The sequence below is a fragment of the Lepidothrix coronata genome, unplaced genomic scaffold (assembly GCF_001604755.1).
Source record: "Lepidothrix coronata isolate B3197 unplaced genomic scaffold, Lepidothrix_coronata-1.0 Scaffold69, whole genome shotgun sequence".
Lineage (NCBI taxonomy): Eukaryota > Metazoa > Chordata > Aves > Passeriformes > Pipridae > Lepidothrix > Lepidothrix coronata.
In genome coordinates, this window is record NW_016690249.1 from 1,979,676 (window position 1) to 2,002,054 (window position 22,379).

Consider the following 22,379-nt stretch of genomic DNA (forward strand, 5'->3'; position numbering starts at 1 on the left):
GTAGAGAAGCATTAAGCAATCCTCCTTTGAACAGAATCTCCATGGGATCAAAATTGGTTGTATGATATTTATAAATTACACAAATATTTTTATTTATAAATAAAATAATAAATATTTATACATTTATAACGGGAATGGTTATAAAATGCTCTGTGAGTGTCTCTCCATAGATGGGTGCTTTTGAGCATTAATATGACGTTGCTGTCAGATGGGATGTGTATAACACAAGCATAAAATTTCCAAATGCATATTTGGTCTGTTTCTAATTGAGAACATTTTATACGCTGTACAGTTGGATGTGTTGTTTTTAAAATGTGGCAGTTTCAATACTGGAAGTAGGATTGATTTCTGATTGTGTTTGTGCTGATGTGTGCTATGAAGTCTACCATAGCAAGTGTAAAAGTAATGAATTCCACACTTCGGTTAGCCAAAATGTAAATATCACAGTTTTCAATGTAATATGAAACTATAGTCATATTTTAAAATAATTTTTTATCATGTATATAAAACTGTCCTGATTGGCTTTCATGAAGATATAAAATTGGTTCTAAGTATTATGGGAAAGAAAATAGAATGAGCATTTAGAACCATAGTGCTGTATTTGAAACAGCATTTTTAATACCATGCAAAGGACTGTGGTTAACAATAAATGGTTAACATGAATTTTTTGATCAAGTACTTGTTTTAATCAAGTTACTTGTGTTTCAATGTCAATCATTGTTTTGCAGTACCAGTTGTAAAGCAGACTTGGGAAAGAGAAGCTGCCCTTATTGAATACTACAGTGATTATGCAGACATGTCCATTCCTACTATAGATTTAGGCATACCTAATACTGACAGAGGTGAGCTATTGACTATTGTTGTCAGTTTTGCACAAATAACTGTCTGAAGAAGTTAAGTTTTTTGGATGATATGTGTATTTCATGTAAAGTATGTAATTTAGAAATTATGTCTGTGGCGCATCTGTGCAGCCTAAAAAGAATGCTTTTGCCACAGGAAATGGATGGAGAGTACATTGGGAGTTCCCCTGTGTAGGTAACATGTTCTTTATAGTAGAAACCTAAATACCATGAGTATGAAAGCATGGTACACTGATATACTCCAAGACAAAAAAATTGGTGTTATTAGTTGGGTAAGAGTAATAACTCTTCAGTTACTGATGATCTTGAGTAAGATCATCAACAGTAGCAGAAGTCATAAATTTATTTCAAAAGACCTTAGACAGTGCCAGCTGAGCACAAACTGCCTGCCATGTGGTTTTCAAATATTAAATTCTTGTGCCTAGTATGTCTTGGTTTAAGCACAAAAACTAAATGTTAAGATTTAAATGTTTGTATGTCAAATAATGGTGTTTTAAATTAATTTACTTAGTGTTTGAATAGAAAAAATACTATGGATATGGAGTCTTTCGTGATTTTATTAATTTTTATTTTTTTCTTTCATTTGATCTATTTTTCTTAGGCTTATAGTCTACAGGCTATACCTTCTGAATTAGAGCTGTCCAAGCAGTGGCCTGTTAGCTTTATCTGGCCCACTAGGTCAATTGTTCTGATCTCTGGGTTATTTCTGCCCTTCTTTTTTGTCCTCCACAGGGTCTGTTAGAAGCAGAGATCGAATAGGCAGGGACTTCTGTTTGCATGGGTACAGTGGGACATATGCAAACAGAGCGTGTTTTCAGGAGGCAGCAGGCCTGATGGGCGTATGTGGATCATCTGTAGAAGCCATGCCCAGTATTTCTAGTTATGCCAGGGGGAAGAGACCTTCCACATTTTGTGATGAAATAAAATATAGAAATCTTGGCTCTAATTTTGTAAATGTACATACATCAGTCTGCATTAAGTTCACAGTTTCATAAAATCAGCACAGCCAGGACTTCCTTCATTTCTTAAGCATTCCTTACGGCATTTTCTCAAAAACATTTAAACTGGAAATAGCTTCAAATATAATATCCTATCCTTATTTTTAATGTTTATTAATTTTAATATTGATGGTGACAATTGCTTACACAGCCAACTGTGTTGAATAAAGACTGACTGCAATTAGTTTTTTCCGAGATCTAAAGAACATTCAGTAGAAATCTGAAACTCCTTGTTTGTCTTGTCCTGCTCATTCTGAATAAGGGTGTTTCACTTCTTCATTCCTAGTAAAGGGTGTCTTACCCCTCCAGCTTCATTATAGTCTTGTGATAAATATTAAGATCTTTCCTTGGGGGGCAGTTAACAGGACCCGAGTTGTAGTGATGAATGCAGTAGATTATTATAGATCTAAATATTTATATAAAGGCAATGGATCTGCCTGATGCTTCATGAAATGCTATGAAAATATCTTGGAGTATTTTGCAGAACATGTTTCTATCATAGTCTCTTAATTTTACAGTTTTCGAAATTAAAAGTAGCAATCTGTCCAGTATTGTCCAACAACTTAACAGGATAGTTGGAATAAAGGTTACTTTTAATTCAAAGAATTAAATCCTTCTATGCAGTGTGTTCCTGCATAGAAAGCAGTGGTTGTGCTGGAGCAGTTTTTACAAATACCATTCTGCATAACAAAGATTGTAACTTAAACTCGCATCTCCCATATTTTGGCAGTCATTTCCAAAATGTTTTACATAGTGCAGTAGAACATTTATTTAATTAATAATAGTTTATTGTAAAATCCTACTTTATTTAAATGTATATTCTGTTAACTTCTCTTTCTTTAGGTCACTGTGGGAAAACCTTTGCCATTTTGGAAAGGTTTTTGAATCATACCTCTCCCAGAACCCCTTGGTTAGTCATAGTGGATGATGACACACTGATAAGGTATAAATTTCATTACTGCAGGATTTACCACTGTTCATGCCAATAAGAGTTTTAGCAATATTCGTCTATTCTTCTGTATTCAAGAGATACGCTTGTTTTATTAGTTACATATCTTTATATTTCTTCAAGAAAAAAACTGTCACTTAAGCATTTTTTTGACGGATATTAAAATCAGTGTAATCTTGTAACTTGGTTAAAACTATGCATATTAGTATTTTCATGTGATCATATAGTCTGAATATGATTACACATTGGTTCCTCCATATAGGTGTGTCTGAGCCAATTGGTTTTAGTCATTGACTAATATGCTTTCTAAGACGTATTTCTCACATAAATGTGCAGAAAAAAGGTTCCATAAGCTAGGGCAGTTGTCCAAGCTACCCAGAATGATGTTCAGAAAAAGAAAAAATTATTTTCTTTGTTAGAAAATTAGATTCCATTCACGTAAAATCTGACACTGCGATATAAGCAAAAAAAAGGCACAGTGATCAATGAGCAGAATCACATGGACATGAACATAAGTAGTTCAAGACAATACTTTACATGCAATCATGTGGCAGAAGAATTTGGAAGAGGGTGTAACTGTAGATAGAGCAGTGTTCATATAACTAAAACTACCTTTTGTTTTTCAGTTTGTACATGTTCATTGGTAATTTGCAAAGATCTTACCATTGATCGGAAAAAATAATTTCACGTTTTCTCTGAGATGAGGTGCACTTTTGCTGACAAACTTTACCTACTTCAGAAAAATATTTTAAGCTACTTGATTCATCACTTGACCAAAATTAGCTGTCATATCTTATATAATCCATCGTAAATGTCTAACAGTTTGTATCTCTGGGATTTTTTGGTAGAATTTCTGAATTTCTCCTGGTATCTTTGTGCTACTTACTAGAATGCCATTTAAGCTAGCAATATGTTTACAAATTAAGTTTTACAAGATTTTTTTAAATGGATTTTCATACTGTAGTATCTTCAGACTCCGAAAATTACTCAGCTGCTATGACCCAAATGAACCAGTATTTCTTGGAGAGCGTTATGGTTACGGCTTGGGAACAGGAGGATACAGTTATATCACTGGCGGAGGAGGGTAATTTATTTAAAATCCTACTGAGATCTACATTAGGTCCTCTTTTGAGTGCAAATGTTTTAAATTACAACACAAATCAGTTTCAATAGAAACAGTGATGTTTCCCCCAAATGTGTGCAATTTACCTCACACCTGTGTAGCAACACTGGCTGGTCACAAGTCCCAACTCTTCCCCCTTGCCCCCAGGCTCTAGTTTATTGTTCCCTCTCTGTTTGTGCTGACTCATACGACTTCCTATTGTACTCTCTAGTTTTTTTCTTTTTATTATATATGCAGTCTTCAAAGTTGCAATGATATTGATGGAGTTTCTTACTGCTTTAATCTGACAATATTCTAAGGTCAGTCTTTTTGCCTTAGCATTCAGTATTTGTAGAAGTTTTATCATATCCCAGTGTCAAGCGAAGGATTACCATACAGTGAATGAACTCATGAAGCCCTGCAGCAATTTCAGAGTGAATCTTTTTAATATAATTTGTAGTAGCTAGAGTACCCTTTATTCTGATTGGACTGTGTGGATAGAGGAATTTAAAGGCATCTATGGAGCACTAGACAAGATTGTAGTCCCTCAGATGTTAAACTTAAGATATCAACATGTTCCTGATCTATTTAAGGCTTATTTTAGTGATACTGATCTAACAGCTCTAGGCTCTCATTGATATTTAGATGAGCAGCAAAGTTAGGATGAACAGAAAAACCTTGCAATGGCTTAAAGGAACATTTTTTCAGTTATGGAGGGAAATCTGTCTAATAGATGATTCAAGGAATGACAGTCTAAGTTTAAACTTCTTTTCAGTTAATGGCTACATGATAACTAACTGGACAGTGCATTTGAATAAGACAGAGAACACCTCTTTCACATCCGAGCCAAATTTAGGAGGAATTATCAGCTGTGGTAAAAATGGTGGATAGCTAAGTTATCGTTGGAATAACTATAATTGGCATAATTGGTATAATTAATTTACATTCTGCAAAGCAATTATCTTTCAGAAAATGCCTCTTGCACTGTTTGTCAGTTCCGACTTCTCAGATTTAAAAATTTCCAATGTGTTGTATCAGAGGGCTACATTTGGTCTTGCAGCTTTATGTCATTTAGCAATATTTATTAATTACAGTATTTGGCTTCTTTAATAGCTATTGTCTTATATATTTCATGTGCTTTTTTTTATTCAGGATGGTTTTCAGCAGAATAGCTGTTCAGAAACTACTTGCTAGCAAATGCCGGTGTTACAGCATGGACGCGCCTGATGATATGGTCCTTGGGATGTGTTTCAGTGGCCTAGGAATCCCTATAACACATAGTTCACTTTTTCATCAGGTCAGAGAGTTATTTCTAAGTATTTAAAATATATTGCATTTTTTAAGTGTACATATAAAACAGAACTCATAAGTACTGCAAACTTGAATAATATGTAATAACAGTAACCAAGATGCTGCTGCTATACCTTGTTTCCCTGCAGAACAAGATTGATCACACAAATAAGAACATTCTGAAAGCATGGATTACTATAATGCTTTAATAGTTATGGTATTTCAGTTAACCTATAACTACATGTTACAAAAAATACAGAGGCGGGTATTTTTAAAAACAAATAGAATTAGGAGCCACATGCTTTGAATAATTGTCATATGTCCTCTAAGAAAAGAAAAAAACCCACAATACAATATTTTTTTCTTCAGGTAATGGAGAACTGACCATGAAATTTTTCAATAAATCTGCCTTGTCTACTTACCCAACTTTTTTATTGATTCAATATTTACTATTCTGAAATATCTCATTAGTGAAGATAGATCCCACAATATTTAACAAGCTAACTGTAGTGTCAGGGTGGAAAACACAATACATTGAGGCCTATAGAGATTTTCTGCCTTGTAAACCAAATCCTTCCATGGCATTAACAAGAAGCACTAAAGATTTTTTTTTTTTTTAGTGCACAACTTTTTTAAAAATCAGCATGTAAATCAGTGTAGTGTTTGGTATTTTTCAAGTGTTGGTCCAATTTAAAAACTGGGAAGACCTGTTTATCTGAATATGAACTGAGATTAAGATAACAGGCTACTTGAGAATTAGTAAATTACCATGTGGTTCCAAATAGCTGTCAGTGGAAGGGGGGGTGTTCATTTGAATTACCAGTTTTTCCTATGTAAAGTTCTCTTTCTGATTACATTTTCTATTTAGAGAAATGTGAAGACTGAGAACACACTATTCAATACTTTAATTCCTTGTCCATATAAAAAAAAATCATATCTGTTTACTTTCCTATTTTGTTTATCATTGCTTACTCTTTTAAGTACAAAAAGAAAGCATGTAATGCATCTTATAAAATCAACAGTTATTGAATAGTTTGTGCTTGCACAGATGTTTTAAAAAAAAACCACAAACTGACCTACTTAAAGTGAAGTTGGAAAGAACAGAACTCATTTTATAGATAAAAAAAACAAAGCACCTCCTTGTAATCCTTGCTGGTGTGCATTTGATACTGAATTGACACTGAATCAATACTGAATCACTGTAAAAGTGAAATCCTAGCAGTTAGATTTTCCACATAGAAAATTACACTTGATTTGTAATTCATCACTGTTGCTTATAACAAATTCTAATTTGACATACCTTGAACAAAAATTAACCCTGGGGAGAAAACTACTGAATAAAAATTGAATGTGCTTATTCTGCAAATTCCACTATTATGCAAATGAGAAAAAAATGAGAAAACTAATTTTGGATTTTCTATCAACCAGAAAATTATTTTTTTAAGGCTTGACTGAAATATGATGTGTGATGTTCCTTGAAGTACATGAATTCAAAATTGTTCTTAGATATTTATTATGAAACAGAAGCAAAGATATCTTTGTCCTTAGAGTGTCTGTGATGTGTTTGCTCACTCCTACTGTTTTCCTGTTGGCTACATGCTAAGATAGATACATACATGTTCTGTAACTTGTTCCAGAGGCTTTTGACATGATGAGTCTCTTAAAGAGAACAGGAACCTTCCCATGTTGAGTAGCAGCCAGGATTGTGATCTTAAATATTCAATCTGTCCACGAGCAAGTATATGGGTTTTCTAAAATACCAAATACAAATTCTAGAAAAGAAAAGAAAAAAAGAAAACAGCAAATATTACAATAATAGATTCCACAAAGTGTAGGGAGAGAAGAAGAAATTCAGGGAATTTATATCTTTTAAGTTTAACCACCTATAAAGCTATATGATTCTCAGAGAGCAATGTAATAAAAATTATACAAAACACCAAAATTTTGTGTATAGCTCAATACAAAGCTGTTTGATTTTTCAAACAGCAAAAATCTTTGGTCCCAGATATCTAAAAATTGCCTCTATCCAAAGAAAATTCTTCAGATTTTTGAAACCTACACGTTCTTCAAAGTGTGTTTCAAAAGTCTTGAGGGATATAGGCTGCCTCTTGATTTCTCCAGTGGAGTTTTTAAAAATAAGCACTCTGTGGTTTAAATATCAAAATTTAAAAAGCCACCAGCAACACATTCAGATTTCTTAATGTCAAATTCTGTTGCCTAATTTTATGATTGGAGTATATACAGAACTACATGAAGAACACTGCATGTAGAATTCATAAATGCCACCATAAGTAGGTGAAGTGTGCAGTATTGAATCAGTTACTAGCTTAGGCATTAGATCAATTATTTGGTATCCAAATCACTCGACTTTCTTTGTGCACTTTACATCTAGAAAAAACAACAAAAGTTTGCCTTTTGTGCATTTCTCTTTACAAAGGCTCTCTTTATGATGACAAAATGTACTTATTTTATCAGGAACCAATAAAGGTGGGGCTTTTTTATATGATGATGCACTTATGAGCCATTAAACTGCCAGAGAAAATGAAACACGCATGGTGCATTTAGACAGCAGCTGCATCATGGAGCTGTGTTGTAATTCTGTCTGGTTTGATACAGCCTGATAAAGAATAACAATGCAGTTTTCTGGCACCAGAATGTATCCCACATTTGAAACCTTTACTTATCATAAAACTTCATGTGTTTTGGCCGTTTATGGGCTTATTAGGATCCTACAGTCACACTGGCAGGGCTGGCAAGTCTCATTAAGAGGAGGAGGAAGAAAATATGACTTAAAATTATTTTGTCATTACTGAGCCAGACCTGCTTATTAAAAAAGATGCAATACAAACTACACTGTCACTTGTTTTCATAGATGGTGACCATTTAATCCCAAGAAACAGGGCATATTTAATATCAGTGTACTTCATTCGTAGCGTGATGACTGCAGTGCAAGTTGAAGATTTAAACTAATGCCTATCAATGGATTTAATAGAATGACGTAAAAACCCCTTTCTTGCCATCTTGCGTGTTTTATCAGTGCTACATCGCTTTGTTACGTTACAGAGGCCATTGAACGGTGATACTTTCTCTTTTTAAATTTATTCTTGATCACTGAGTATGAGTGGTTTTGCTTTATTCTTTCACCTTAGGCAAGGCCAATGGACTACCCAAAAGACTACCTTTCTCACCAAATTCCAGTATCATTTCACAAGCATTGGAATATTGATCCGGTGAAGGTGTATTTCACATGGCTGGCACCAAACACAGAAGAATCACGTAATGGAAAAAAAGTTGGATATAACAGAGAAGATTTATAAGCAGTAGAAGAATGTAAGTTCTGCAGATGACAGACAGTCAGTACTGTGATTTTTGTTTTGTTTCCACTTTCTTCTTCTGTTCATGACATAAGAAGGCAGTGTTTTGTTCCTGTTGGTTGAACCTCCTCAGAACAATGGAAGAAGGCACTTAAATGACTTTGGGATTCTTTTGCTTTTGTATACCAATGAACTTGATACACATTTAAAATGTCTTGTACAAGTTTACCTGTGTTCTGATTTGGACTTGGGTCAGACAGCATCAATTTACATTTCCTTCCTTTATTCTCTCAAAAGCTGAAGTTATGTATTTGGGAGCCTAACATTGAATATGTGTTGAACATCTATTGAACATCATCTCTCACTGACCTACAGAAAACAGTTCTCTAAAATGTTTTGAAACACTTTCTTAATAAATCATAGAGAAAAGTTGACTTTTTTTCTGTGGCTCCTTTATGCTCATTTCATATAGAAATACTGTAATTTCCTGAGGTAGTTGGACCAGGCACGACCCACTGTTGTACATTTTAAGTTTATTGGCATTTGTGTGGAATGTCCTGTACAAAATGGAAAAAAAAAGGTTAAGGACAGGGATTTCTTAAGTGGCCACGGGAGGTCACTGTGACTCCTTTTGAAACCTAAGACACTGTGCATCTATTTGGCAAGTATAAATGTGACTCTTAAGGATTTTTTCAGAACTAACACTTCAGTATTTCTGATGTGTGCATTTCAATAGCATATGGATGCCACCTTTAAAAAGTTTGTAGTATTCCTAATTTATGTCATCAAGATAAGTGATTTTATGCATACAACATGTAAAGAGTGATTCATATTTAAAATGTTCTTGAATTTTTTTTTAGTAATTCAGTTTTGTAAAAATGTTTGTACGAAAACTGGCTTTAGTATGTTCTAAACTAATTTTTATATTGTGAAACTGCTTCTTTTAAGATGACAGTATACGACACTTGTAGGCTGTTATTTAACTTGGCTTGCTATATTGTTACCAAATACAGGGTCTTAAAGCCATACTGCTGAAGTAACTTGTGTTTTGGTTTCTTTTAGTAGGTTGTAAAATTGATTCCACTCCAAAGAAAAACAATACTTGCTCTAGAGTCAAAGTAGGGGAGCCACTGATTCCGGTTTTGGTAATTACCGAAGTTGTATACACATTTGTTTGTAAATGTAGCTTGTGGAATTTTAAGCATTGAATAGCAAGCATATATTTATCATAGATTCAAATTCTGGTTAAGTAGGAGCAATCCATGCTTTTTTTCTTCCCACACTATCAGTGCCTTAAACAGTAGACATTTTACTGATACCAGAACTATGTTCTCCAGTACCATGGGTGAATTGTTAATTATGTTTACTGTTTAGAACTGTGACAGCTGAAAGCTGAATAAAAACATTCTTTAACCTTTTGCACTTTCTTCGTCTTTGCAAACCAAGTACAGGATTCTTTAAGCACCAGTGAAATAATTTTACCACTTTAATTGTGTTTACTGTCAGTTGTACTGAAAGGCAACTTTTTTTTTTTCACGTTCTGTCCAGACATACTTCCCCAGATTAAGTTAATTTTCAGTCTCTGGTTTTGTGCAAATGGAAAATGCTTTTTCAGTGAACACCTCATGTGATTGGGAATCTTGATGATATCACAAAATATATTTTATTATCAAATTCTCCAAAGGTTTTGCAACGCAGTCCAGACAGTTCCAACTTCCAGCTGGTGATATTTAATCTCTCCTTGGACCTGGTAGAGGCAGATTAGATCAACGAAAGATGATTAACTTTGGGTCCAGGCTGTGTTTTACTTGTAGGCTGCTGTCTTATTTAAAGCTGGGGAACCATTGACTCACTGATTGACTACTTACTTGAACTTTTATTTCTGATCTGACAAATGTAATAGTAGCTGTCTTAAAATCCATTTTTTCCCTTGCTGTTAGCCCTGGGGTTTACTGCAAGGATTCAGGAGGTATTAGTAACCATTAGACTTCTGATTTTAGTCTTCAGTTTTGAAAGCAACAAAGCCATAATTTACTCAAGTATTCTACCCCCAAAACTCTGACTTTTGAGACACAGCTAATTATATGCAACCCTGACATAAGCAGCATGACAAGAGAGACCTTTTAGTCTCTCTTTAGATTTTTTCAAGGAGAGGATCCCAAAGAGTTTCTATAAACAAGATATAAAACCTTCTATATTAACTTTAGTTTCAGAAGATTCAGGATGACCATTACTACTTGAAATCTGAAGACAAAATGGTGTGTTAATGAGCCTGAACTGTACTGATGTTTCTAATGAAATTCAAATGGATTATAAATGGTGTTATGTTAAAGCAAACCAATAGAAGAGGCATTCACAACTCACTTTGTAACAGGCAGATTAAAATGGGACTGCAAAATTGATTGAAGTTTCCTTTTCTGGGACATTCCAGGATTGTGACATAAAAAAGAAAATTGACTGGTTTTAATGTTTATAACATAAAAAATTGCCATGTGTTAGGATCTTTCTTTCACAGAATTCTTTTGATAATTTGGTTGGTTGGTTAATCTGCTTTCAGAAGCCAAAAAAACCCTTGAAATACTGTTGAATGCCTTCAATATAGCATATATATAAATGATGAGTGATGCAGTATTTGAGGCCCACATTTGATCACAAGTGAGAATGAGGACTCTGAATCTGTTTTTATTTCCCTGTATCTGCAGATGGCCCAGAAATGGAGGGACCCAAAAAGATCTGATCTTGATATCTTCCTCTGCAGTTAGGACAATGGGCAAGAGTCTTGAGGCAGCTTGCAAGCTGGGTAACTTTCATTCTGTGCTGGAAGACTCTGCCCTAAAAACAGCTTTAATGGCTACTGATGGGAGGAGGAGTCTTAGTTACCTTATTTTCAGTTCTTTAATTTCTTATGGTTTTTGTTATCATGACTGTAACTAGAATGTCTCAGCCAGAGGCCTCAGACAGCATTCAACTAGGTTCCTGGAAAGTGAGATTGACACAGTGTAAGGACTACTATAACAGTCTACTGTGAAGTGCCTCCAAAGCTAGTAATGCCACTTCATTACCAAAAACCATGGAAAAGTAGTAAGAGGTTTGGTTTTTGCAACATTCTAAAACTCTGGAGGTTTTGTTCATTACACTCCATGATAATAAGTATACTTGACTTTGCTTTAATGCAATTGCTTCTGCTTATTGTTGATATGAAACTAAAGGAGAAATTTAGAATTCTGAACAAAATGCTCCTCGATGATGTCACCTCATCGTACAATTGCTGAGAAAACTAAGAGTACTTTGATTCTGTTCCATTAATGCTGCCCAGTGCAGCTGTGGCTCTGAGGTCCCAGGTCACAGCAGCATGGTTGTTTCACTCTCCCCACTAAACTGGTGTACACATCTACTGTGTTGGCATAGAACAAATTTACCTCCCCAGTCACACTGAAGATTATATCTTCAAAGTAATTTTTGCATTCAGGAAAAAAAAAAAGATTTGATATTGAGTTGTAGGTAAACAATTTTTCTATTTCAATTTGTTTCATGTTAAGTGTATGTATAAAGAGTAGCTTTTTTCATACACAGTCTCGTAGTGCTAGCCATTGTGTAACTACTTGATTTATATTTTGTCCTGAGAAGAAAAATCCTCATGCTTTTCAAATGTCAGTCTGGTGGCTTACAGGAGGAAATCTGTGGAACTAGAGGAAGCAGAGAGAGATGAACTATCTGTTTGCATCTAGGTGCTTTTGCAGATTCCCTTGACTTGTTTATTTGTGCCCTTGTCAGTCAGGAAGCAGCAGTGCCTCCACTGAAATCAGTTAATGAGATTTCTTCTGCCAGAACCTGCATTTGCATGGCAAGAATGAAACAGCTTTGGTGGAGTGTTTGTGCACTGATTAGTTCTGAAACTAGGGGGAAAGACACAGTAGAAATAATTTATTTAAAGATGAAAAGGTAAGTAGGCATTATGCAAATGCATACAGAGGCCTAAAGGATTCAAAGTCAAAGAAAGGAAGAACTGGTCTGGAAAACAGGCTGTGGAGAGGAGTGATAGGAAATTACATCAATGGAGTTTAGTGGAACATTCTTTATGGAAAACCTCTATACATGCTGGTTTTGTAAGCTAAAAAAATTAATACTAAGCTATTCCCATGAGAAATAAATTTTTAAAGCAATGTTTTTAAGTCTGAAGGCTTAAGAGCCTGACTGTTACACAGAAAAACTCAAAAAAAGTTAAAAACACTAGGTTGTTAATATTTTACAGACTTGACTTTAAAAAAAAAAGATTTTAGTGTAAGCAGTTTGTTAATTATCATAATAAGAAGCCAAAAAAGGAAGTTATCTGCTGGGAAGATTATTGTGCATCATCAACTAGTTTATGCCCACTTCTCTTGGATGTATTTCCAACAGTTGTGACTTTGTAGGAACATCTGTTGCTCACTGATGCCATGGGATGAAGTGTTAAGGTGCCTTCTCTTCATGTGAAAATATTAATGAAGTGAGCTGTTACATGTGCTGTGCAGTCAGATCTAACTCAAATAGTGGAAAGAAAAGAGATGGAAATAAAAAGCCAACACCAACCATAGCCAATGTTACAACACACAATCTCAGCCATCTTTGTCATTCACTCTTAAAATTCCTTTGGAAATGTAGCAATATTAGACCATGGGCAAAGACAAAGGGAGTGGGCCATGTGAGGTTTGGACAATGCACTGGGCATTTCACTGGATTCTAGCTGGGACATCCTCCAGATGAAGGCCTAATCAGGCAGTTTATACTGAAGTCCATCAAGGTCCTCATAGCAAGAAGCCATGTGTTAATCCTAGTTCTACAGGCACTGCACCCCCTGGATGAGCTACTGTGAAGTACTGCTTCCAAAGTAGTGTCTAGAGTATACCCAGAGGTATTAAGGAATTGGGTTGGGCTTGGCAAAGCTGTGCTGAGCTTCCCTACAGGACTGCATAGGGTCCTTTCAGGTTGCCAGTGCTCTAGTAAGCACTGCCTGCCATCACTGAAATTGTTTGGATGGCCGTCTGAGGACCAAAGAAGCAGTAACTTCCCAGTTCTCTTAAGACTCAGAGCTCCACATCCCACCTCCCCCACCTTCTGTTTTTTCCTCCTTGTGCTTTGCTATAGCATGGTTTTCTGGCTTTGCAGGTTGAAAGGAATGGACATTTTAGGCTACACATCTGGCTGAGACCAAATGTTCTTGAATGCTGTTATGCAAACGGCAACTTCAGCACAGCTCTGGCCAATATGGCACAAGGAGACCTGTGCAGATAATCCATGGGGCAATACTTCCACTGGCTCCTCGTCCAGACAATACATGGGCCCATAAGACTTGAATTTAGATATAAATATTAATTCAGACAATTCTGGCAATTCAGAAGTGATACCTTCTCCCCAGGGTTTGTGATGTCTTTTGATACTGAAACTCTTGGTGCCACATGGCTCTAAAGTTAGTAAATTACTACTAAAAGCACAGCAAACAGAGAGATGAGGGAAGTAGCTGTATGGAAACAGCCTTGAGCCAGTACAGTGCCGCCGTTGTCCAAACCCTGCTCTTGGGAGACCTGATGCTTGAAATCTGAAGCTCAAAGAAGGGAAGTTTCTTAGTCTTGTCTCTAATTTTCTCTTGTTCTCTGTATGTCCTGCAAAGTGCTTTTACAGCTGGACTTGTGAACAGAGCTGTGCTATAGCTCCTGGCTTGAGGAAAGGAAGATGGAGCCCAGCTCTAGCTAGGCTGAAATACCTATTCCAGATGAGTATTTAATTGACTACCATCAGTATTGATCACACTCAGTCCCTGAGAGGAATGGAGCCAATACTGTACTACCTGCTTCTGGGTGAGCAGATCCCTTGTACTTCACTTCCTTCAGGGAGTGCCTGTCCGAGCTATTTCTCAACAGAACAACACATTTGCAGAGAAATCAGAATTGAAGAATAGCCCAGGCTCCTCTGGAGGTCATGTGGTCCAACCCTCCTGATCTACCATGGCTTTTGAGTGTCTCCAAGGATGGAGACCCCACCACCTCTTTAGGCAGCCTATGACAGTGTTTGACCATCCTCATAGTATAAAAGGCTTTTATTATATTTGATTGAACTTCCCTGTGTTTCAATTTGTGCCCATTACCTCTTGCCCCGTCACTGGGCTCCACCAAGAAGACGACAGCACCATCTAATCTATACCTTCTCATCAGGTACTTATTGAGCCTCTGCCTCTGAGAAGCCTCTGAAGCTGCAGAAGTGGGGTTCAGATCCAATTTATTTTTACTTGTTTAACAGTTTAACATGGCAAGGTGACTCCAGGCACTTTCCACTTGTCTGTTTACAGGTTTTTAATAATTGTCACAGTGCCAGGCATTTGCTGCATGGTGAGAAGCTGCTGGGAATAATTAGCACTGAGGGGAAAATGTCAAAGACATTCAAATGTAACATTTATACAAAATGCTGCTGCTTTTTAAAGTTCCTCTCAGCAGCAGCACAAAAACCTCTGTGAGTCCCCATGCCCAGGAGTTCATCCCACCCACACAGCTATGCAAAGTAATTTCCCCACTCAAAGTCCTATTTCTCTTCCCTGCAAGGCTGGTGCCAGCAGCGTTGGGAGCTGGAGAGGCTCACAAGCTCCTCAGTGCCCTGTCACCCTGCACATGGCACATTCCCTCAAGCTGGGTTATCCACAGATCATGCCGCTGTGGGAAGCTGCTCAATCTGTCTCCATCGCTTACCTCACATCACTGCTCAGGCTGTTTCTCCTATTTCCTCACTTTCCTGCTTGGTTTTGCCTCTAGGTACCCATCACTGTACCCAGCTCTCCAGTTCTACACATCAGTCCCCCAGTACCAGCGATTAGTTATGTGACATGTTCCTCCTGGTGCCCTCATCCTACCAAAAATCGATAGGCAGTTTCTGCTGTGATTTGCAGGTTTTAAATCATTTGCATGCTAAATGTTAAGGTGAGTCAGTTTTCAATTAACACTTTTCCCCTTGCAGGGCTTATTACCAACATCTAGCATAATATCTATGCTATATCTATGCAGCCTTCCTTGAGATTGTATTGCTTGGATGGTGGAGGTGTAACACTGGAGGTGCTGGGGAAGAGTTTTCCTCCAAAACCCACTTGCTCTGTGGCTTCCCTGACACTCCATTGTGGAAGTACCCTGTCCTGCCAGCACACAGGCAACCTGCTCGTAGAAGTGCACACTTTGCTCTGTTGGTTATTTGGGACGTCACACTGAGTCTTCTCCATGAGCCTGTCTCCCAGTGCAAAGAATGGAAGAAAAGTGTCTGCTGCTGAGACTGAGCAGAGAGTTCAAAACATCTAACAGACCGGTTCACACAGATATCTCCCTAAGTGTTCATACGAAATTGCTTCCATGGTGAGAAAAAAATGAGTACAGTTCTCCAGCAATGCCCCAGTGGCACTGAAGTTTCTAAATTCAAAGCACTTCAGGAGCGGATGATTTGTTCCACAGCAGCTCCATCACGGAACGCAGAGCATACCAGAACCAGCAAATGAGCACTGAATTGCTACCCTCTTGCAAGAAGAGTTCTTTCCTCCATTAAGTTCTCCTGATTAGTGAAAAAATAGTTATTAATTGCAGATTTACAAATAATCGTGTTGTATTCTCCTCCCAACCACAAATAAAAAAATAAATTAAGCTGCAATCTCTGTGGAGTGTGTGCCTAAAGAGAATTTGTAGATATGTGTTCTTCTACATATGTATGTTTATATGACCTATTTCAAAGACCTATGATTCTATCAAACCTCAGTGTTAATAGCTCTGAGGAGCTGATTTGATACAGTCACCACCATTAAGATCCTGTATTTACATTGCACTATTCCTGGGGTGGGAAATAATGGTATGATACAGAGGAGCATAGACGTAATGATTTATACAGTTCAGCATAATTTTCTCAGGTGTTCCCAGTGCCTTGGTTGGCCAAATCCCTTTCTGAAGTGCCCTTTTCACCTGTGCTGAAGCACCCCAAAGGGATACAAGCATTAAAATTCAAGACTTAAACTTCATACGGCCACTATTTCTGTCTAAACTATTCAGATACTCAAGTACCTGTTAGTGAGAACAGCCAGAGCATCATGATGGTATGACAACATCAAGACTTTCAACCCTGCCCTGGGGTTTACACACAAGATGATCCTGCACCTACTCATGATGATAAGAGATTTTCATACTGCCCAGAACACAAAGTTTCCATTACCCAAGCATATCGTGCTTGCAGCATCCTCAGATGGGGAGTCATCTGAGAGGGAGCCTGAGCACCCATCTCTAAGCTTTAAGCAGAAACCCTCCATGCTACCTGAAGCCACTGGACTCACAAAGCTGCAGTGGTGGACAGGTTGCTGTTGAAGATGTTCTGTTTTACATGGAGTGTGTAAACACCCAGAGAATCAGGCTACAGATCCCAGGTCTTCCTTTCTGCTGGCTGAGTAGCTGCTGTAGCTGTTGAGATAAAGATAGCTGAGGACCCTATGCAGGTGACGAGGCTGCAGCTACCCATCTTTTCTACTGAGAAATGTTTAGCAAAGTTCTGTTTGTGTTGCTGTGGACATAGAGCATCTCTCTGCAATAGAGGACCGTTTATCCCCTCTCACAGTAACTGTGAGCCAGAAGTAAAAAAAATAAATGTGGTATTCATTAGTGAATTTTAGGCTTTTACATCTAAGATCATGGTGAGGAACTTTACGAGAATTCCTTAATTCCATCATCTTAGAATTTATTTTTAAATGCATTCTTTCTAATTTATCTCATTGAATGATTATTGCACAAACAGAAACATCCCACATTAGACAAATACAGATCACATTTGAGTTAACTGAATCATCCTTTTCAGCGTGCAATTAATTATTCAAGATGTACACATCCAAACATTGCATAAGAGCTCTCTTTGTTCTGAAATTACCAAATATATTTAAATATTTATAAAGGAGGAGACAAATAGCTTCAAACAACTTTGTGAACTTCTAATTTGTTTTCAAAATAGGTTCAAAGGAGTATAAAACTTCCAAGTGTAACTCAGCATACTACTACAAGGTGTGTGCCCACAGGCATGTAGAGCTCCCTGGGCAAAATCTCACCATTATCCACAAATCCTTTATTATTTAGCAAGATATCACTTCCCTCAGAGCAACCAGTGAGCTCATGTTGTTGACTTCTCTGGGAGCAGAACTGCCCCTGAGATGACCAATGGCCATACCTTGACTTCGTGGTGCCTGCAGCACCCCTTCTAAGAGCAAGCCTCATGCCTCTGACATCTGTGTGCCACTGCCATTCCTGACCAGCACCATCCTGGCCTGGCAGCTGATCTAAACCCACGGTCTGATTAACAAAACAAACAAAATCAGGGCAAAGACTTAGGTTTAAATCACTCACTAGAAGAGATTATTGAATAGAAAATTATGAGAGTTTGCTTTTCCTAGCAGCAGGAAACAAGAATTTTAAACAGTAAGCTATTTAATAACAAACATTATCATTGTTGCTGGGCAATTGTCTCAATTTTCTTCATGAATAAGGGAGATAAAAAGGGAGATTTACTCACGGGCTGAAAAACATAACAATTTTTTCTTTCTCTAGGTATTTGTCAAGGACTGTGGATCAGCCCTGTCAGACAGGCACAGGGAAATGTTCTGTGGAAGCAACAGAGCTGGATTAACCTGGTGGGGCTTCTTCACAGGCCTACTACAAAACTATACAAATTGCATCCATCCTGCAGGGATAATTGCAAGTTCGTTGGTTCCTCCTAAAACACTTTAAACTTTCACAGCATTCAGCACTCAGAACTGGTATTTAACAAATCCCATGTCATATAAGGTTCTTGGAAACTCTTTTTCATGTGGTCTTAAATTTTACTTCCCTGCACTTTCCTGTTTCTTCCTTTCTTTCTCAATGCTTTTCTCCCCCAGCATATTTTACTACATTTTGCTCCCACAGAAAAGACAGATGTGGCATCCGTTGACAGGGGCAATGCAAAGAGGCACCCCATGTCCTCTGTGTGTCAGCACTTTCACCGGTGCCTGCTGCAAGGAATATTCTGAAAAAAGAAAAACCATGGTATTTTCTTGCTTACCAGCACTTGGACCCTTGACAGTGTCTTTGTAAATCTGCCTTTGGTATTTTTGTAATAGCCAGTCCCTTATCCATTGTTAACGTCCCTATATGTAACTGCTGAACGCAGTTAGGAGATTTGGCCCAAGTGTTACCGTGAAGGAAGAATTATCAATGCCTGGTGAACACACTCAAAGCTGGAGAACTTTATAGGAGGAGGCAGAACTCAGTGCTATAAAAACCCAGTGAAAAGGGGGGAGTTTTGCAGGTTGTTAAAAACCAATACATAGTTGCTATTTTGTCTTTCCTTAATTCCTGTGCACCCAGTACCTGTGCATACTGCAGTGGTATCATTTCTCTGCAAAACTGGAAGAAAAATTTGCCATAGCCAGTGCAATTCCTTTTAACATCCATTTCCCAGAAAATGAGGCTGTTTTGCTTTCTGCTATGACTGAGAACCTCCAGCTCAGTGCACCAAGTGCCTGTCTTCATTCGTGAGCGTTGAAAGGACTGACAGCCCCGTGGTCATTCTGCTCAGGCTTGACCCTGCATCAGCCTGGCCGTGCCTGGTGCCACAGCAACAGCTTTGGGTACTCAAACATACATGAAATTCCCATGTTCAATTGTCTACTCCCTATGGATATCACTGTAAAGGCTTTAAGGCTGAAAGGACTTAGTTACCATTTGGTCCTATGTGCTGCAGAATGAGAGCCCTATGCCCTGCTGGAGGATTGGGTGCACAGTCTGGGGGAAGAGTGAGGTGGGTAAGATGGGACTTCACTTGAAGGAGACATGGCAGCATCCCTGGGAAGGGGTGAATGGCCCACCTGGACTTTGTGGGACTGAGTGATCATGGAAAGCAGAGAAAGGAGGGGATATGTGCTTTAGGGGCAGGAGGAACTCTAATACTTGCAGTGAAAACGAAAGGAGCCCCAAGGCAGATTGTGTGAGACCAGCTACTCTGTTGTTACAGTAAGTTCCCTTAAGGGCTACTTAGAAAAAAAGTGCAGCAAGGAAGGGACCAACTTATTTAATTTTTTAAAAAGCAAAACCAATTATCTGCATGTCTTGGAGTTCATGGCTTTCCTTGACATTTATAAATCAAAATGTTACCGTATAGATAAAATACAGAACTTTACTCCAAATCATGCTTAAATATTAGAAAAAATTTACACAAGCCCAAGTATTCAAAGACTGAATACTCAATTGTATTTCATCATGATGGCTTTCACTGATATCCCTTTCTTGGTGATGATTTAGTTATGACTCTAAGTACAATTCCATTCAAAACCAGGCCCCAGTAATTATTTATCATTGGTCACAGTTTCTTAATAGCAGTCAGTCATAAAAGTTTCTTCTCTTCTCCACCTGCAGATTTCCAGACAGTCTCCGTCTCCTTGAACATTTTGGGTCATGCTATAAAATGCCTTCCCAGATGATTTTCCAGGACTGTGGCAATTCTTCCTGCATGTGCCTATTGCTCAGAGGTATTTAATCACCTTCTTCCAGAGCACTGTTCTGTGCTGCAGTCCTGGCAAAGGTGATGAAACTCCACAGAGACTGAGAGAATATGAATTAGATATGTTCTGCAGTTTTTCTGCAAAACCCTCTGTGATATCAGGCAAGTTACTTTGTGCCTGGTGAGATGGAATAGCTGTGGATGTCAACTGGTACCCCAGTTTCATGGCTGTTAAAGTATAGCTCAATCCATAGAAAGTCCTGGATTGCAGTATATTTGAAAATAAAGCCATAGATACCTAAAGCTAGACACCTGAACTAAAAAAACCTTCAGTGAAATGTGGGTCTCCATTTTATTTTACCTTAGTTTTCTGGCCACTGGAATAATCTGTAGCTTCAGAGAACTATACATTTGGTTAAAGTAAATTTTATTTCTGCATGATAGATGAGTCCTTGGGACTTGTTTGGTACACGTATGCATTTGTGTACATATACATGAGAAGGGTAATTTCACAACTCCTGCAAAAATTCTTTTTGATATGGCTTTTTTTATGAAATCCCCAGAGAGGCATTTTACATCGCAGATTCATTTTGGCTGACAAATGTATTTTAAATACTGCTCCTTATATCAGCTCTGCCAGCTCTTCTTTGCTAATAAATTTGAGATTTAGGAATCGAGACAAACAGAATGTATGTAAATGAAAACCTATATGATGTGAACAGTGTCAGTCACTGAGTCATAAAACCTATGTATTGTAACCCATTAGTAGTAATTCTAGCTGTATCTGGCTGTTGGGAAGAAATGGATTAAAATATTTCAAAAGGCTAAGAAAAGACAAATTTCAACTCAAGATTCAAAGCTGAGGTGAATTCTTTGCCTTCAAAGCAAGAAAGGAAGATAGATAGATAGAAGCTGCATCTTCAGCTTTGTGTAAGGCAGTGCTTCCCAATGGTCTTATCTCACATTATTATTGTAAGGCTGTTTGCCAGAGCCAGCCCTGTGACCACCTCATGGCCTATGGCAAACAAAAATCAGGCTCAGAGGATGCTTTGCTTTGAGGAGCTGGTGTGTAAGGTTCCCCCACAAATGTAAAAATCTCAAACCTATCCCAGGACTCATATTTGTGTTCAAAGGGAGAGAGGTACTATCTGTTCAGTTCATCTCTTATGGGCCGTGCAAGCTAAGGTTTTGCTCAAATGGGAATTTCTCTTGATGTCATATTTAAATAACCACCTTCCACCCTTACTGGGATAATGGGAATGAGCTCAGGGCTTCCTTAAGGAAGCCATCTTGAAACCTCCTTCATGCCTGTGGGTGTCTCTGCAAGCAGATTTATTGAAATCCTTAGAGTTACTTTGAAACAACTCTTTAATCAAGTAAAGGAGAGCAGAATACCTATGACCTGGTAGCTTTGGAGTCCTTTTTTTCTCTGAATGCTGTTCAAGCTCTGGGGTTATTGTGCAGTCTCTCTTACGTTATGCTTTATGGGAAGAAAGTGGATCTCACAACGGTTCCTCAGGTTTCCTGTTCATTTCAATAAATCTGAACAAAAGCAAGGGATTTTTGCCAGTTTTCACTGGAAAACTTCACCCAGCTCTACAGAGTCTCACAAAACTAAATCTATTTAAGGCACTACTGGAAATTTAGTGATGCATTTGCAGCTCACATCTCCTATTCACTTCTGTACATTCATCTGGTCCTAAGGGAGAAGAAAATGTTTTATCTAAGGAAGCAGCAGAGTCGATGTTTTTATTTAAATCTAAAATTATTAATTTGAAAATAGGCATAAATTTACCTATGTTTCTGTCCTCAGAAAAATTTTCCTACCTTACTTGAAAGTCCAAGTTGGTAAATCTATGAAGATTTCAAGTAATTAAATTTCTTATTATACTCTTAATTCAAACTAGAGTTGACCAGAAAACTTCGATCAGAAAGGCATTTGAAAGAAAAATAATTATTAGAAAAACCCCAATGTTTTCCTGGGGAAAATTTGGTTTTTATACAGATTTGAAGCAATTCACAGTGTTCTGTGAACTGTCATGAACTGTCTTGAGTTTGCAGGATTCAGGGACTCCTGGCTTCTTTTCTCTTTTCATTTCTCTCACGGGACAGGGTTTGTAGAAAATGGTATGTCCCTTCGAACAATCCTTTGGACATGATACACAGCATGTTTGGAGGGCACACCACACTGAATTCGTTCCATCCTCTTGCCCACAGAAAATCAATCAGGTAATCATCGGCCCTGAGCTGAAATTCCCATGAAGCAGTGGAAAATATCAAATGAACTTAGCAACAAGATCAATTCAGTGTGACAAAACAAAGCACTCTGATTCTGCAAATGCTGAAGTGATTTAT

At 37.6% G+C, this 22,379-nt stretch overlaps 1 protein-coding gene across 1 annotated transcript in view; it reads left to right on the forward strand.

Moving 5' to 3' along the window:
- Positions 1 to 9,931, forward strand: part of B3GLCT (beta 3-glucosyltransferase) — a 56,604-nt gene extending 46,673 nt beyond the window's left edge. Inside the window, exons 11-15 of the mRNA XM_017818658.1 lie at positions 729 to 842; positions 2,702 to 2,801; positions 3,772 to 3,891; positions 5,062 to 5,206; positions 8,349 to 9,931. Coding sequence (XP_017674147.1) covers positions 729 to 842; positions 2,702 to 2,801; positions 3,772 to 3,891; positions 5,062 to 5,206; positions 8,349 to 8,516 — 647 coding nt within the window. The 3' untranslated portion in view covers positions 8,517 to 9,931. The remainder of the gene's footprint in view (positions 1 to 728; positions 843 to 2,701; positions 2,802 to 3,771; positions 3,892 to 5,061; positions 5,207 to 8,348) is intronic.
- Positions 9,932 to 22,379: the final 12,448 nt, after the last annotated feature.